The following is a 19,580-nucleotide window of genomic DNA, read 5'->3' as shown; positions in this document are numbered from 1 at the left end:
TGTGCAAAAGAAGAAAATTAAAAGTGAATACAGGAAAGAGTAAGGTTATGAGGATAACATAAAGATTAGGTGATGAAAGATTGGATATCAGATTGGAGGGAGAGAGTATGGAGGAGGTGAATGTATTCAGATATTTGGGAGTGGATGTGTCAGCGGATGGGTCTATGAAAGATGAGGTGAATCATAGAATTGATGAGGGGAAAAGGGTGAGCGGTGCACTTAGGAGTCTGTGGAGACAAAGAGCTTTGTCCTTGGAGGCAAAGAGGGGAATGTATGAGAGTATAGTTTTACCAACGCTCTTATATGGGTGTGAAGCATGGGTGATGAATGTTGCAGTGAGGAGAAGGCTGGAGGCAGTGGAGATGTCATGTCTGAGGGCAATGTGTGCTGTGAATATAATGCAGAGAATTCGTAGTTTGGAAGTTAGGAGGAGGTGCGGGATTACTAAAACTGTTGTCCAGAGGGCTGAGGAAGGGTTGTTGAGGTGGTTTGGGCATATAGAGAGAATGGAGCAAAACAGAATGACTTCAAGAGTGTATAAGTCTGTAGTGGAAGGAAGGCGGGGTAGAGGTCAGCCTAGGAAAAGTTGGAGGGAGGGGGTAAAGGAGGTTTTGTGTGCGAGGGGCTTGGACTTCCAGCAGGCATGCGTGAGCATGTCTGATAGGAGTGAATGGAGACAAATGGTTTTTAATACTTGACGTGCTGTTGGACTGTGAGCAAAGTAACATTTATGAAGGGATTCAGGGAAACCGGCAGGCCGGACTTGAGTCCTGGAGATGGGAAGTACAGTGCCTGCACTCTGAAGGAGGGGTGTTAATGTTGCAGTTTAAAAACTGTAGTGTAAAGCACCCTTCTGGCAAGACAGTGATGGAGTGAATGATGGTAAAAGTTTTTCTTTTTCGGGCCACCCTGCCTTGGTGGGAATCGGCCAGTGTGTTAATAATAAAAAAACAGCAAAATTCGTCAGAGTGAAATTTCATCAGTTTTCCATCAAATTTTGTACCTTTTATTTTATCTTCAGAAAAACATTCTCTACCATTTCATAATTTTTTTTGAGACCACTGAGAGCAAGTCTGAGAGATGGGGTTGTGAATCTGATAGGGTTAAGAAGAAAACCATTACCTTAAACATAAAACTGGATGATATACTAAACTCTGAACCTAGGAAAAATATATATGTGGCATTATTTATCTATACGTACTCGTCTACAAGTGATTGAAGGGATCAAGTCTCAGCTCTTGGCCCTACTGCTCCATTTGCTGCTTGCCAGATTCACTCCTTCCTAGCCTCATGGGCCTTATTGTACCTACTCTTAAAACTATGCATGGAGTATGCCTCCACCACTTCTTCAATGAGGTTATACCATTTTCCGACCCTCTTCCTTTACCCCTCCCCACCCTGAAACTGGAGAAATACTTTTTTACATTCCTGAGACTCATCTATGTCAAAGTTTCAGCTGTGTCCTTGAGTACCTGTATCCCCACTTCTCAATAGCCTTTCCCTGTCTGCCTTATCAGTAACTACATAGTGCAACAATTTGGCTAATTGCCCAGCAATATCTCAATCGTCTAGCCTATCAGTTGAGCCTCACATTGTATACTGTCTACTGTAACTGACAGTGACATACTCTAGCTTCTTCTTCTTTCCTCTTTCAATAAACCGGCCATTTCCCACCGCGGCAGGGTGGCCCAAAAAGAAAAGCTTCTCTTTTTAACTTTAGCAATGTATATAGGAGAAGAGGTTATGTACTAGCCTCTTTCTCATTGCATTTTAGTCGACTCTTACAACACTCATGGCTTACGGAGGAAGAGTTCTGTTCTACTTCCCCACAGAGATAAGAGGAAATAAACAAGAACAAGAACTAGCAAGAAAATAGAAGAAAACCCAGAGGGATGTGCATATACTATATATACGTTTGTACATGCATGTGTAGTGTGACCTAAGTATAAGTAGAAGTAGCAAGACGTACCTGAAATCTTGCATGTTTCTTCTTCTTCTTCTTCTTTCAACAAACCGGCCATATCCCACCGAGGCAGGGTGGCCCAAAAAGAAAAACAAAAGTTTCTCTTTTTAACATTAGTAATGTATACAGGAGAAGGGGTTACTAGCCCCTTGCTCCAAGTATTTTATTCACCTTTCATGACACGCATGGATTACGGAGGAAGAATTCTGTTCCACTTCCCCATGGAGATAAGAGGGAATAAACAAGAACAACTTGTAAAAAATAGAAGAAAACCCAGAGGGGTGTGTATATATATGCCTGTACATGCATGTGTAGTGTAACCTAAGTGAAAGTAGAAGTAGCAAGATGTATATGAGACAGAAAAAAAGACACCAGCAAACCTACCATCAAGTAAAACAATTACAGGCTTTCATTGTACACTCACTTGGCAGGACAGTAGTACCTCCCTGGGCAGTAGCTGTCTACCAACCTACTACCTAGAATAAACTCTAGCTATGTTATTCAAAATTTTAATACCTTAGTGTAGCACACAAACTGTAGTTTACATGTAATAAAGTACAGTGGACCCCCGCCTTACGATGGCACTGCGTTATGTTAAAGCCGCCATACGATACATTTTAACGCAAAAAATTTGCCTCGCCTCACGCTAAAAAACTCACCTTACATGATTCGTCCAGGACGCGTCCCACGTGTGGCCTCAGCAACAGTGTTTACAAGCCAGCCAGTGCGGTTGCATCTACGCATACATTCGATACATTTCACATTATCCCAGTGTTTTTAGTGGTTGTAATGGCAAAATAAGTCACCAGGGACCTCAAGAAAGCTTCTAGTGCCATCCCTGTGGTAAAAAGGGTGAGAATTAGTATGGAATTGAAAAAAAGAGATTAAGGAAATGTGTGCAAAGTGGGTTGAACTGCAAACCTTTATGGATGAAAATCACCCTCACACAAATATTGCAAGCCGTGCTGGTGACTATTACAAAGACAATGTTGTGAACCACTTTAGACAAATCGTAAAGGAACGAGAGGTACAGAGCTCTATGGACAGATATGTTGTGCGACAGAGGTCCAGTGACTCTCAAGCTGGTCCTAGCAGCATTAAAAGAAGAAGGGAAGTAACCCCGGAAAAGGATGTGCTACCTCAAGTCCTAATGGAAGGGGATTCCCCTTCTAAACAATAACAACTTCCACACTCTCCCCTCCTCCCATCCCATCAATCATCACCAGATCTTCAATAAAGGTAAGTGTCATGTATTCTATTCTTAGTAGAGTATTAACTGTGCATGTCTTCTTCAGTTCATGTGTATTAAAATTAATATTTCATGTGGTAAAAAAAATTTCTTTTTCATACTCTGGGGTGTCTTGCACGAATTAATTTGATTTCCATTATTTCTTATGGGGAAAATTAATTCACCTTACGATAATTTTGGCATACGATGAGCTCTCAGGAACGGATTAATATCGTAAGGCGGGGGTCCACTGTACTGTTATGCATAAAGAAAGCCACTATCATGCATGAACATTTCAGGCAGACTAACCCTTATGCTTATAGTCTACTTAAAAGTAGATATAGGTTATAGAATGGTACGTAGTAGGTTGGTAGACAGCAACCACCCAGGGAGGTACTACCGTCCTGCCAGGTGGCTGCGAAATAGAAACCTGTAACTGTTTTACATGATGGTAGGATTACTGGTGTCTTTTTCTGTCTCATAAACACACTGGATAACAGGTATATCTTGCTACTTCTACTTACACTTAGGTCACATTACACAGGCATGCATATACAGTAGGGCCCCACTTATACAGCGGGTTAGGATTTCTCGAGTACAGCCTCTCCTCACTTAACAATGGCATTCCGTTCCTAAGACCACATCACTAAACGAATTCGTCAGTAAGTGAGGAGCATAATATAATGGTAGTGGGTTTATGATGGTAGGATTGCTGGTGTCTTTTTCTGTCTCATAAACACACTTGCTACTTCTACTTACACTTAGGTCACACTACACAGGCAAGCATATACAGTACGGCCCCACTTATACAGCGGGTTAGGATTTCTCGAGTACAGCCTCTCCTCACTTAACAATGGCATTCCGTTCTAAGACCACATCATTAAACGAATTCGTCAGTAAGTGAGGAGCATAATATAATGGTAGTGGGTTTATGTCAACCATCTCTGATATTGTTTTAATGTCACCTTTGCACCACTTATAACATTTCTGGTATATTTTTAAATGTTTATACAGTAGTTTACTGTATATTGAAATGAGCAGAACAGAGGAAATCAGTCCAAGGCGTCGGTAAATGAGTATGTCGCTAAGTGAAGAGAGGCTGTAATTCAAGTGGTTCTATGATTTCAGGCTAGGAAAGATTACACAAGAAGTGGATGAGGTGTTGTTTGGTATAATTACATTTGGGAGATGAATCTTTTGCTGGTTCGGGCAATGAATTTCAGATCTTGGGGCCCTTTACATGCACTGCATTTTTGCACTGGCTGAAGCAGACGTGAGGGATGCCGAAGAGAGTTTTGTGCCTTGTGTTGTGCCTTTGTGTTCTGTTATAGCTATCAAGAAGTTAGATATGGTTTATACTGTTTATCTACTTGTTATTCCCTCAGACTCCCATACAGGAACTAATAAGCAAGATTTTGTATCCTTTCTTGCTGTAGAAATTTACTGGCACTTGACTCTTTCTTATGATGGTAGCACCAATAGAACATTAGGAGTTCCATGATTTTTAAGATAATACAATGCAGCTTAAGCATACACTGTGCTTTCTGTTGCTGTTTTATCAGTTTCAAGCTTGAGATACATGGCAAGACAAAAAACTTGTGCTAGAATCATGACTTACTTAGAATCACTCGAGGCTTCTTCACCCCTGACTGATCTGCGTTGAAGATTTTGGGTGATGTTGGCAAATGAGGATGAAGTCTGGAATATATGCAGTCATAATACTTACTTTAATTGTTTGAGAAACTCTATAGTAATGCTAGGAAAAGGCAAGTATTAAAGTTAAAGAAATAATACATATATAATACGTGTATACACACATAATAATACATGAACAGCATCTACACTTGTCCATGTTACATTTCTCTTATAGGCTTAAAGGAACTACTAGAAATAAAATGAACTTAATGGATTTAGAATGTCTCATTAGCACTAATTTCTAATTTTAACACATACCATAATAACAATTAAAATAATTAAACGAGTACTTACATGCAATGTGGTTATGTCCCACTCAGTTTGCAGTTTGAAAAGACACTCAATTAACTCAGCAACTCTGTGTGTCACTCCCGACAGCAAGACAACTTGACTGCTTAGGTCTACTAAGGAAGTCAGGCTATACACCAGGTACATACACACAAAAGAGTACTGGGTGTAGGAAGGAAAAAATGTAGCTAAGAAAAGAAAATTTACTATAATTAAATTACTGTAATGCAAATGCACCTGTAAGCCTAAATATACATTACTTGGCAGCTAATTGTGTGTACATATGTAGGTAGAAGTATAGCAATGGTCTACCAAAATGCCTAAATTAATGTTTACGTTACCTTTTAGATAATATATAGTGGTAGCCATCTGAATAAATAAATAATTTACAACAAAAGTAATACAGGTCCTCCATCACAAATCCGGCATCATTGGGACCTGTAGTGTGCCGGATTACTGAGTTTCCCGAATTACAGAGTGGTTAGGTTAGAATACACTTAATAAAATTAACCAACTTGACTTACACAGTTCATTAAACATCGGCAAAAATCAAACATTTCTGCTACTTTGAGCTCAATTTCAAGGTACTTTTCGTCATGAAAGCAATCAAAATCATGTCTATTTCTGTAATATATCTTCCATTCTATCAAATGAGTCCAAAAAATGAGAATACAACCATAAAAACCATACAAAAATATACTGCAAAGAGGCGGCTAATGGCTGAGAAGTGAATTCCCTTATTTATTGTCCGTCTTTTTTATTTTTGTTGTACGTTAAGAAGCATCTTTCCATCATACATTGCCCAAGTTTCAATGAGATAGCCCAACAAACAACCGAGAGAAAAAAAATATTTACCAAAAATCATATATGGCAAGCCCAAGCCAGGTACTGGAAATAAGTCACTTTGTCTGACTTTTCTGGGTTATCCTAGGTTCTCTATACATACACTGCTATGTATGATAATCTACGTAACTGTATTTGTGTATACCTGAATAAACTTATTTACTTCTAGTCTGTCAACTGAGTACAAGAAACCGCCCATTCACTTATTTCAACTACCCAATAAAGTGGTCAGAAATTGGCAATTTGGCCAATTTCACACAAATTTCAACAGATGCCAATTTCAAAATAGGGTCCAGAATAAACAATGCAGACATTCCTGGCACTAAAATAACATTTTCTCTGTTCATTAGTCATGGCTACAGGCCCCTCTTATATTACTCTTGCTTACCATTTGGAATTTTTATTCACAAAAAAAAAAAAAAATTGAAGATTTACTGTTATGCAGACTACTGCATTATTGTAATAATTGTATAAATAATGTCAATCCATTCTTGACTCCGTACTGGAATTTAGACTGGTGACGTCATTTGTTTACTCTTGAGCTTCACTAAAGAATAGAACATTTTCGCTACTGTGAGCACAATTTCAAGGTACTTTTCGTCATGAAAGCAATCAAAATCATATCTATTTCTGTAATATATCTTTCATTCTATCAAATTAGACCGAAAAAATGAGAATATAACCATAACAACCACACAAAAATACAGTGGACCCCCGCTTTACGATCACCTCCCAATGCGACCAATTATGTATGTGTATTTATGCAAGTGCGTTTGTACGTGTATGTTTCGGGGTCTGAAATGGACTAATCTAATTCACAATATTCCTTATGGGAACAAATTCGGTCAGTACTGGCACCTGAACATACTTCTGGAATGAAAAAATATCGTAAACCAGGGGTCCACTGTACATATACCGCTAAGCGGCCGTTAATGGCTGAGAAGTGAACTATTTATGGTCTGATTTGTTTCATTTTTGGTGTACGTGGAAGTATCTTTCCATCATACATTGCCCAAGTTTGAATAAGATAACCCTACAAACAACTGAGAAAATAATAATAATAATAATAATATAATAATAATAATAATAATATCTTTATTTACTACACGTACATGTACAAGGTGTACAGGCCTAGCTGACATCAGTGACATACTACTGTATAGAAAGGCACTTGTTATGCTTAGTATTTCAAGAAAATTAGGTCAGTGTCCCAGGATAACACCCACAATAGTCGACTAACACCCAGGTACCCATTTACTGATGGGTAAACATAGACAACAGGTGTAAGGAAACACGCCTAATGTTTCTACCCTGGCTGGGAATCGAATATTTACCAAAAGTCATATATGGCTAACACAAGCCAGGTACTAAAAATAAGCCACGTTGACTTTTTTGGGGTTATCCTAGGTTCTCTACACATATGCTGCTATGTGTGATAGTCTATAGAGAGAAAATAACTTTTTTGTTTCATGTTTATGGTGCAGCACGAGTGTATATCATAGTTACCCCTGTGCTATACTCCATTTTCTCTAATATAAGCCCCCAAGACAAGGATAGGAGAATGGTATTTGTTTACCATATCCTCTTCATAACTCTGTCGAACTGCTCGGTGTTATGCCAAATATTATTCATTCTGGAGTATTTAACATGTTTTATGTTATATCACATAAATGTTAAACCTAAAACCCAATCTAACTTTATTATTTTTTAAATACACTACCTAACAGAATCCTTCATATGACCTGTCTTTGTAATACTCACTTGTGCTTTATAGTAATCTGTTTACATTAATGTTTTATCACTGACTTCATCATTGCTTAGTTAATCTTAAGTTAATTTTAAGCCAGCCCGTAATGCTATGCATAGTATAAGTGGCTTTGGCATACTGCTCTTATCTGTATTTTTTTGTACCTCTATGTGTGCACAAATTTATAATAAATAAAAATAAATAAAAATAAATAAATATTAGATCAATTGTGATAGGCAAATAAGCTGTAGTGTTGATATTAGTGTAATAATAAAGCATATTCTCCTGCTTCATGAGACTGAGCTCATGGCAACCGACAGTGGCTTCAAAGCCACCTTATCTTTAATGTGTAGGTGCTTTACATAATGAGAAGCATTTCTTTTATTCATTGGAACTATGGCTAGGGCTAAAAGTAAGCAGGTTAAAACAATAAATGAAGAAAAAGAAATTGGAATGACTTATTCAGCAAGTAGCGCCACCAAACAGTACCAGCAGGTTGGTGTGGCGACCCTGGAAATTTGAAATTATGCTAGTCAAAATTAGTGCCGAATAACTGAAGGAACCGAATAACTGATTGCCGGATTTGTGATGGCGGACCTGTATCAAGAACATATCAAATTTATAATGGAGCCACACTGTTTATGCTAGTGTCCTTCACACCTGTGCTATCTTCACCTCTACTCCATTACAGTTAAAAGTGTTTCCTCATCTAAATAAATGAACCCTTTCATTGTCCAGAGCCCTGATCTAAAACTTGTCCACAACATAAAAGAATTTTCAAAAACAATTTTTATTTATCTTATGAAATGGCAGAGAATCTTTTTCTGAAGGTAATAAAACAAAAAGTACAAAATTTGATGGAAAACTGATGAAATTATACTTTTGCGAATTTTATTGTGTCACCGATATTTACAGTGGCGATTTTTACCCCTCTGAGTCCTATTTTAGGCCAATTATAGCATTCCATTAGACCAAATTCTTAACTATTTCACTAGTTTGTCTTCCATTTTATCAACTGGGCACAAAAAACTGCCCAATCAACTATTTCAACTATCCAATAAATTGACGAGAAATTCTTAATTTGGCAAATTTCACAAAAATTTCAAGATATTCCATTTTCAACATAGAGTCCAGAATAAACAATGTAGGCATTCCTGGCAATAAAATAACATTTCTTCTGTTCATTAGTTATGTTCCCAGGCTTTACATATAAATTCATTTTGATTTTTTATTCACACAAAGTCAATTTTTATTCACATAAAAAAATAGAAGATTTACCGTTATGGAATATTGTAATAAATAATAATATTTCTGCTATTTTGAGCACAATTTCAAACTAATTTCAGTCCTGAAACTAAAGAAAGTTGTCACTATTTCTATATAATATCTTCCATTCTATCAAATGAGACCAAAAAACAGAATAAAATGATAAAAACCACATGAAAATAAACTGTAAAGTTGCTGTTTTAAACCAAAAACAGTCAAAGTTTTTTCTCGTACACTGCATGCTGCAGGATTTCTTTTATAAGGTGCACACTTACTGCATAGACTCATTCTCTAATATATAGGCCCAAATTTACTGCTCACAGCTTATGAGTGAGCTGAGATCATGGCAAAATACTATGGGACTGACAGTGACCTCAAACCATAGTACTAAGGCACAGACAATGAAAGGGTTAATTTAATGATTAAGTAATTTTCCATCTCAGACTATACATACCTACATATAAATCATAAGTTATAAATTTGATACATTTTAAAAAGAGGAAATGTTGCAGGGCAATTAGCATATAAAAGATTAGTAACAGCTAATTTAACAGATTGAATAAATCACTATTCCAAGCTTTGATCTAAGACACTTGGAATGAATATTCACACAAGTTGGATGAACCACTTATAAATGTAAAGCTGCATATAAGTATAGTACTGGTACAGAGCAGAAATTCACAATATAAAATACTGTAATGTACTGAAATTAACCCTTTGACTGTCGCGGCCGTATATATATGCTTTACGAGGTACCGTGTTTGACGTATATACGTATACTCATAAATTCTAGCAGTTTCAAATCAAGCAGGAGAATACTGGTAGGCCCACATGTGAGAGAATGGGTCTGTGTGGTCAGTGTGCACCATATAAAAAAAATCCTGGAGCACGCAGTGCATAATGAGAAAAAAAAAAACTTTTTTTTTTTAATTAAAATGCCGAATTTGTGGTCTATTTTCGTATAGTATTTATGGTTGTATTCTCGTTTTCTTGGTCTCCTTTGATAGAATGGAAAATATATTATAGAAATAGAGGTAATTTTGATTGATTTTACTATAAAAGGATCCTGGAAATGGAGCTCAAAGTACGGGAAGTGTTTGATTTTTGCCGATGTTCAAAAGTAAACAAATGATGTCATTGTCTAATAAATGTCCAACTAGCCATTCTAATATGCAGTCATGAATGGGTTGATGTTATTTATACAATTATTACAGTATTGCAGTAGTCTGCATAACAGTAAATCTTCTATTTTTTGTTTGAATAAAAATTCAAAATAGAAAGCAAGAGTAATATCACAAGGGCCTGGAGACATGACTGATGAACAAAGAAAATGTTATTTTAGAGCCAGGAATGTCTGCATTGTTCATTCTGGATCTTATTTTGAAATTGTCATATTTTTTAATTTTCGTGAAATTGGCCAAATTGCAAATTTCTGACCACATTATTGGGTAGTTGAAATTGGTAAATGGGCAGTTTCTTGTACTCAATCGATAGAAAAAATGAAGTTCTAAAGAAATAGCTATGAGTTTGGTCGACTGGAACAATGGAATTAGCCGAGAATAGGGCTCAAATTGGGTGAAATCGCCGATTTGTAAATATCGCCGAGGTCGCTAACTTCGCGAGAGCATAATTCCATCAGTTTTCCATTAAATTTCGTTTTTTTGAGTGTCATTACAATCGAGAAAAGATTCTCTATCATTTCATAAGAAATTTTTTTTTTTTTTTAAATTTTGCGACACCAGGAGACACCTCAGGATTGGGGTTTGTGACAGTCAAGAGGTTAAGGAAGAAATTAACAATTTATGATTGAAAGCAGGTTATTTAATACACAAAACTCAACTCTGAATGATCCATACAGGTTTACCACTTTGTGAATATAACAATAACAATTAACAAACAATTGCTCAAGCTACTTACTGCACTGACTATTGATGAAATGTTTTCGTCATCATCAAACTGGCCTCCAAATATTGGTATAGCTATAGCTAAATAAGAAATAATTGACCCCAGGTAGTCAAAAATATAACGGGTCATATTCAACAAGATCTGAAAACAAAAAAATTGGAACTGCATGTAGAGAATATGTAGAGTTATTATTGAAAGAATTAAGAGTAAGACGGAGAATAGGATAGCAGATGAACAAGGAGGCTTTAGGAAAGGTAGGAGGTGTGTGGACCAGGTGTTTACAGTGAAACATATAAGTGAACAGTATTTAGATAAGGCTAAAGAAGTTTTTGTGGCATTTATGGATTTGGAAAAGGCGTATGACAGGGTGGATAGGGGGGCAATGTGGCAGTTGTTGCAGGTGTATGGTGTAGGAGGTAGGTTACTGAAAGCAGTGAAGAGTTTTTACGAGGATAGTGAGGCTCAAGTTAGAGTATGTAGGAAAGAGGGAGATTATTTCCTAGTAAAAGTAGGCCTTAGACAAGGATGTGTGATGTCACCGTGGTTGTTTAATATATTTATAGATGGGGTTGTAAGAGAAGTAAATGCGAGGGTCTTGGCAAGAGGCGTGGAGTTAAAAGATAAAGAATCACACATAAAGTGAGAGTTGTCACAGTTGCTCTTTGCTGATGACACTGTGCTTTTGGGACATTCTGAAGAGAAGTTGCAGAGGTTGGTGGATGAATTTGGTAGGGTATGCAAAAAAAGAAAATTAAAAGTGAATACAGGAAAGAGTAAGGTTATGAGGATAACAAAAAAATTAGGTGATGAAAGATTGGATATCAGATTGGAGGGAGAGAGTATGGAGGAGGTGAATGTATTCAGATATTTGGGAGTGGATGTATCAGCGGATAGGTCTATGAAAGATGAGGTGAATCATAGAATTGATGAGGGGAAAAGGGTGAGTGGTGCACTTAGGAGTCTGTGGAGACAAAGAACTTTGTCCTTGGAGGCAGAGGGGAATGTATGAGAGTATAGTTTTACCAACGCTCTTATATGGGTGTGAAGCATGAGTGATGAATGTTGCAGCGAGGAGAAGGCTGGAGGCAGTGGAGATGTCATGTCTGAGGGCAATGTGTGGTGTGAATATAATGCAGAGAATTCGTAGTTTGGAAGTTAGGAGGAGGTGTGGGATTACCAAAACTGTTGTCCAGAGGGCTAAGGAAGGGTTGTTGAGGTGGTTCAGACATGTAGAGAGAATGGAGCAAAACAGAATGATTCAAGAGTGTATCAGTCTGTAGTGGAAGGAAGGCGGGGTAGGGGTCGGCCTAGGAAAGGGTGGAGGGAGGGGGTAAAGGAGGTTTTGTGTGTGAGGGGCTTGGACTTCCAGCAGGCATGCGTGAGCGTGTTTGATAGGAGTGAATGGAGACAAATGGTTTTTAATACTTGACGTGCTATTGGAGTGTGAGCAAAGTAACATTTATTAAGGGATTCAGGGAAACTGGCAGGTCGGACTTGAGTCCTGGAGATGGGAAGTACAGTGCCTGCACTCTGAAGGAGGGGTGTTAATGTTGCAGTTTAAAAACTGTAGTGTAAAGCACCCTTCTGGCAAGACAGTGATGGAGTGAATGATGGTGAAAGTTTTTCCTTTTCGGGCCACCCTGCCTTGGTGGGAATCGGCCAGTGTGTTAATAAATAAAAAAATAAAGTTTTGTAAACAATATAGTGACAACAGTGTTTGTGTAGTTATTGTGTAGTATAGAAAGAGAAAAAACTTACAAAATAGTGCTCATATTGCTCTCACAGGCCATAAAAGTTACTTAAAAAAGATTTAAAAGTAACAGAAAAAAGTACAAAAAAAAAAAAAGATTACCAGGTGACCAGCAGTCGGCGATGTTGCCATATGCCGGTCATTTTCTGTCAACTTCACGCCTCTACATCTCGGTAAGTATTGATGGCAATTTTTTTTTTTTTAGCCTATAATGTTTAGAAAATTTTCAGAGAATTTTTTTTTTTTTCGAATTTTTTCCAACCCTGAGAACAGGTTTGGAAGAGGGCCTGCCGACCCTGAAAGGGTTAATACATCACCAATACTGGCTCATAAGATGTATCTATATAGCACCAACAGTGAAAGGGTTAATATTTCATTCAAATCAAGAGAAAACTAGACCTTATCTTGTTCTGACAACTTGTTACAAAAACCTGAAACAGGTTGAATGCTAGAGGGGGAGACCTTCTAGTATTCTCTGAAGATGTCTATATCTTATAGATATCGCCTTTTTGTAACACTGTGAGCCAAGACATGTTGCTGTACTGCATTAATGTGAAGATAATTTGTTTAGTATCACCAGTCACTCCCAGTTACACATCCAATACCTGTTCAACTGCCAGATTAATACGTGTCCATCTGGGTCCACCTGTCTGCATATATTATGTGTCCACCCAACATTTAATGAAATATTGTTAAACACAAATAATTAAGACAGGCTACCACTTTTGCTAGGGGCTAATGCTACTCACCACTCTGAGGACAAAAATATTTTAAGATAAGTATGAGTGTACTGTATATGCATGTTTACTTTATTGTTTTTTAGGCCTGGTTCTATTGCTCACATAATATATAATAGGGTAAATATGTCATCATGCATTTACATGCCTTTAAAAGTGAAAACAAGGGTGATTCACGTTATGGCACCTAACCCACTGTATAATCAGGGCATCTCATGTATCAGTATTGAATATGCAGCTTCCTAAATGTAAAGTCCTCACAATATTAACTAATAAATCCAAAACTATTTGCAAGGTTGTTTTGCTAACACATTAAAAAATGCTACAGTGCTTGTGCTATGATAAATAACTCTAAAAGAACAGAGGAGTGATGCTTGAGTACACTTCAGCAAATTGTTCCTGTAGCAAGTTACATGACAAAAGAAAAAATTTAGCCATACCTGTCTATTGATGAGTCTCTGTTGAGCCAGTATAAGTGTATCCAGTGACAGGTTAGTTTTGACAGACTCTACTAGGCCTGAGACATGAAATGAAATAGACTCCGAGTCCACACGCACCTGCATGTGTTTAAACCTAAGGAAACAAGAGAAAATAAAGTATGAGTACTGTCTATGATTATTATTTATTGTAATTTTCTAAGAGGAGTTTTATTATTACTGTCACAAATCATGTGGAAATGTTAAACCTGTAAGGGTTATACTGCACCCCCAATAGATTGCTCAATACAGTATGTCCCCACACCCCCTTTGCCAGACTATAGATATCATCATCATCATCAGTCCTATAAGATACCAGCATCACTTCCAAAGATGTCAACAGCTTGGTTTTACTTTACATATGGATAGTTAGGAATAAGATAGAGAATAGTTTATTCTAATCTAACAATTTTTCTTTTAAATTGTTCTGAGATAGAGTACCCCATTTGTCTTCAGCTCCCTACCCCCAATGGGTATAGATACCCCCCAATTAAGAACCCCTGCATAAGGGGTAATGAGGTTTGATCTGAGGGGAGGGAAGGTCCAATTCACAGGATCAAGAGCCCTACTTTATTAGCATCAAGGCTGTAATTCTGAGCACTGCAACATGATGTAAAACAAAAACTTGCAAAATTAAATACCTTGCAGTCCAACTTTTTTAATTGAATACTGTACAATATAATTTATTCAAACAATACTAAAAGCAAAGAAAACTGTATAGGCCTTACAAAATTTTCAGTTTTTCATGCTTCTGATTATTATTTCCATTAATTTTTATATTAATAAAATGTATGATGATAATTACCTCAACCATAAATTTCAGAAAAATTTTCATGCTGTATTATTATTTTAAAAATAATTATTAAGCAAGTGTAAGCTTTTAAACCAGAACGTGTGATGTTTATTGTTCTCAACTTACTAGACGACTGAGAGAGATGAGAAGTGGAAATTTTTTGCATCATTAATACAATGGTATAATACCAACAAGTTAATAAGACACATGCACAATACCTGAGTAACTTTAGAGATACCCAGGGCATGACCTACTTTAAATAGTGCTCCCTGCCCACATGTGATGATATCTTCAATTACTCCATCTCTTCACATCTTCCACTGGCTCCGGTATAAAAAAAGTCACCATCCTCTTGCCTCTGTAATAGCCTAATAAAACCTGCTATACAGATGAAACATCTCACATTAAAGATACCCAGGTATTGTATGCACTTGTCTTAAGTCATTTTGTGTGTTCGGTTCTTTATGTACAACCTGCTTAATAACAAAATGTACTAACAGAAAATAAGATCAAATTATGAAGAAACATATCTAATAATTACCTGAAATTTCCCTCACATTTTTCTTGTTTGACAACAAATTTGACTACTGGTGACATTACCAGTCTGTTGACAACTGTACCAAGGAAGAAAAGCCCATATATGCTTACAGTTCCAAGCCACCCTGTCCTACGAAAGAAAATAACTGAGATTACTATAACAGATACAGTGCAGAAGGAAAAAAGTATCAACTTTAAAACAATAACTTTAACCCTTTAACTGTCCAAATGTTGACCTACGTTATCACTAGCACTCCAAATGTAGATCAACGTTTTATTTTTCCTGACTTCAAATTTGGCACCAGAGGCCTGACAGTCCTAGGTAGTATAGAACGGGTCTTAACATTCAGTGTGCACAGTACTAAAAATAATCTGGGACCACTTAGTACAGGTTGGCCATCACTAATCCAGCATCATTGGGACCTGTACGGTGCAGAATTAGTGAGTTTGCCAGATTACAGAGTGGTTAGGTTAGAATACACACAACCCAATGGCAATATTTACACATTGGCAAGCATATGCCCTATGCTTGGCCCATTCCATTGTTCCAGTCTATCAAACTCATAGTTATTTCACTACTCCTTCTATTCTGTCGACTGAATACAAGAAACCACCCATTTACCCATTTTTAACTACCCAATAAAGTTGTCAGAAATCGGTAATTTGGTCAATTTCACACAAATTTCAAGAGAAGCCAATTCCAAAACAGGGTCTAGAATAAACAATGCAGACATTCCTGGTACTAAAATAACATTTTCTCTGTTCATCAGTCACATCTCCAGGCCTCTCTTATATTACACTTGCTTTCTTTTTTGAATTTTAATTCACACAAAAAAACAGAAGATTTACTGTTATGCAAATTACTGCATTATTGTAATAACTGCATGAATATTGTCAACCCATTCATGACCACATATCAAACTGGCCAGTTGGACACGTATTGGAAGGTGACGTCATTTGTTTACTCTTGAACATCAGCAAAAATCAAACATTTCCGTAACTTTGAGCTCAATTTCAAAGTACTTTCAGTCACGAAACCAATCAAAATCATATCTATTTCTGTAATATATCTTCCACTCTATTAAATGAGACCAAAAAAATGAGAACACAACCATAAAAACCATGTGAAAAACACCACAAAGTTGCTGTTTTACACCAAAATCACAGTCGCAGTCTCTCATTATGCACTGCATGCTGCAGGATTTTTTTTTCTACAGTAGGGCCCTGTGTTATGGTGTTTTGCCTTATGGCATTCCACTAATACAGACATCTCAAATTATGACCAAAACTCTCTATACAGCTCCCCCACCTGACTTTCTAATATGGCCACCGTGCTCCACCCAGTTCATTTACATTCTCCATGAGCACAACTCTCCATTATGCCTAGAATTATGCCCTTTGATTGAACTTTGTATAGAAAGGGATTTAGTTATAAGTAATACGTATTTTAAGATAAAGAGGATAAGTAAGTGCAGTGGACCCCCGACATTCGATGGCATCGACATTCGATAAATCCGACATTCGATGCATTTTAACGGAAAAATTTCGCCTTGGCATTCAATGGAAAACCCGACATTCGATACGATTCGTACGAGACGTGTCCATGTGTGGCCTGAACTGCCCCGTGTGTGCCAGTGTTTACAAGCCAGCCAGTGTGCGTGCATCTAAGGATACATTCGGTACATTCCATATTATCGATATTATCACTGTTTTTGGTGCTTGTTTCTGCAAAATAAGTCACCATGGGCCCCAAGAAAGCTTCTAGTGCCAACCCTGTGGTAAAAAGGGTGAGAATTAGTATGGAAATTAAGAAAGATTTTGAAGGGTTTGGGGCTAACCCTGAGAAGCCTATGCCAGTTGTGGACTCCACTGTGCCTATTTCAAAAATTAAGGAAATGTGTGCAAAGTGGGTTGAACTGCAAACCTTTATGGATGAAAATCACCCTAACACAGCTATTGCAAGCCGTTCTGGTGACTATTACAATGACAATGTTATGGCCCATTTTAGACAAATCTTAACCCCTTCAGGGTCCAAGGCCAAAATCTGAAGTGGTGCTCCAGTGTCCAAGAAATTTTGAAAAAAAAAAAAAATTATTTTTTCTTACAGAATTAAAGAGCATATTTTTGTGAAGGTAATAAGACAAAAAAAAAATCTGATCAGTACTTACCGAGATACAGTGCCAAGAAGTTTGTCAAAAATGATGTGGTGGCGGCAACATCGACGAATTCCACATAAGCGCATTACATTATTTTGCGGTTTTTACATTTTTTTCTTTTCTTTTCCAATTTTTTTCTATTCCTACTAACATTTGGGGCCTGAGAGACCAATACTGTATATAATGTATATATATATATATAAACTCACTGTATTGAACACAATAACTGCACTAAAGTTATTATCATATTATTGTTTACCACTTTTGTTTATTACAATAAACATGCACAAATCTTGTATAATACTAATGTTCTATCATATATTTACAATCACTGGACATGGTTTTAGAACTGCTGGAGCTTGTGGAACTCCTTGAAACAAGGCACCATGCACAGAGGCACCTTACATTCCTCGCACATAAACCGAGTGTCTTTGCGTCTTTGTTGCCGTCGTTTTGTTTGTGCACAGACGATGCATCTCTTCTGAGCAAATATCTTCTGAGTTGAAGGAAGTTGTATTATGAAATGATCACCTTCCCTCCTCAAACGCTTGGGTATATCCTGAGGAATTCGAGGACCTTGTTGTATAGCAGGTGTTGTTACCTGGTACTTCATTATGAGTTGTCTGACAACAGACAAACAAAATTCACCATACGGTGGTCTGTTGCCAGTCTTTATTTGGTACATATTATATGCATTCAGCATTGAAATGTCCATGAGATGGAAGAAAAGTTTCATGTACCACTTGTAACCCTTACGAACACAGTCAACAAAACCAATCTGCATGTCACATTTGTCAACCAAGCACATGTTTTGTGTATAATCAATCACTGTCACTGGTTTTCGAATACGTTCATTAGTCACTCGATCAACTTTGCCACTGTCTTGCATTTCATTACGGTGAATGGTTGTCAACAATGTGACATCTCGTTTGTCATGCAACCGTAATGCCATGATGTCATTGGCAGTAAACACCTGCACGTCATCACCACGAGCACCTGCGTTGAGCCTGGGCATATGTTTACAATTAGAACGCACTGTGCCACACACATCTGTCTTGTTCACTCGCATGAAATCACTGAGTAATGGGCTTGTGTACCAGTTATCGGTATATAATGTATGCCCCTTACCAAGATAAGGTGCCATCATGTTTCTCACTACGTCACCTGAGATACCCAATAACATCTTGGTATCTTTCAATGTTTTACTACCCGTGTATACAACAATATCCAACACCAGGCCACTGTCACAATCACAGAGTACAAACAGTTTTATACCAAAGCGTTTCCTCTTGCTCGGTATATACTGCTTGAATGACAGTCTACCTTTGAACAAAATCAAAGACTCGTCAATTACAAGATTCTTGAATGGATAAAAGTATATGCTGAACTTTTGTTTGAGATACATGAAAACATTTCTAATCTTGTATAACCTGTCACTTCTGTCAGGCCTGGTTTTGTCAGAGAAGTGCAACTTACGTAAGAGTAAGATAAACCTGTTCACTGGTATGATTTCACTGAAGACCGGGGTAGAAATTAGCCGATCTGTGGACCAGTATGCTTTTATATTATGCTTATACACATGAGGCATAAGCATTATTGTTGCAAAAAGCAAATACATTTCTGCAACAGTCGTCTCTTTCCACCTGTGTAGTCTTGACTGTGGTGATAAGATCGTATTTGCCAGGGTGTACTCAAAATACTTATTACTTTCCCTGACAATAGTTTCCATCAATGGCTGGTCAAAGAATAATTCAAAGAATTCCAGTTCATTGGCCGTGGTTCCAAGGGGACAAGTAGGTAGAATTCCACTTTGAGAGTCATCAAAGTGGTGAGGCTTGGGAACAAAATTGGGATTTTGCTGCCAATTCCACATAAGGTTTGCTGGTGGATACTGGACATCATAGGCTGGTTGTGGTGGGCTGGTGGCTGACGCTCCGCTTTGTCCTTGAACTGACGAGTCAGCAGCGTGGGTCCCAGCGTGGGCTGGTGAGTCACGCATAGCGGTGCCACTACCATCACCACTAACACCATCCACTGATGCCTGTGATCTATCCATGCCAAGTGTAGCCACATCATCCTCACTATCACTACCTAAAACTGGTGTAGGGCCACGGGATGTACTCCGGGATGTACTCCAGGATGTACTCCGTCCCCTGGGCACAGCATAGGGTACACTACCCGAGCGCATGCGGCGGC

The 19,580-nt window shown here is 37.7% G+C and overlaps 1 protein-coding gene across 3 annotated transcripts in view; it reads right to left on the bottom strand.

The window, feature by feature from the left end:
• The window catches only part of LOC128689283 (lysosomal cobalamin transporter ABCD4), a 368,619-nt gene that overhangs the window by 205,002 nt on the left and 144,037 nt on the right, over positions 1–19,580 (bottom strand). For all 3 annotated transcript variants that reach the window (XR_011392042.1, XR_011392041.1, XM_070085217.1), the window contains 5 exons: positions 15,233–15,358; positions 13,863–13,995; positions 10,948–11,076; positions 5,181–5,336; positions 4,810–4,889 (listed from right to left, as the gene is read on the bottom strand). Coding sequence is in view for 1 of the 3 variants with exons in the window: in XM_070085217.1 (XP_069941318.1) it covers positions 4,810–4,889; positions 5,181–5,336; positions 10,948–11,076; positions 13,863–13,995; positions 15,233–15,358 (624 nt within the window). In the remaining 2 variants the exon portion in view is untranslated. The remainder of the gene's footprint in view (positions 1–4,809; positions 4,890–5,180; positions 5,337–10,947; positions 11,077–13,862; positions 13,996–15,232; positions 15,359–19,580) is intronic.

The sequence above is a fragment of the Cherax quadricarinatus genome, chromosome 15 (genome assembly GCF_038502225.1).
Source record: "Cherax quadricarinatus isolate ZL_2023a chromosome 15, ASM3850222v1, whole genome shotgun sequence".
Lineage (NCBI taxonomy): Eukaryota > Metazoa > Arthropoda > Malacostraca > Decapoda > Parastacidae > Cherax > Cherax quadricarinatus.
Note: the sequence above shows the minus strand (reverse complement) of the source record. Positions and strands in the feature narration are given on the sequence as shown.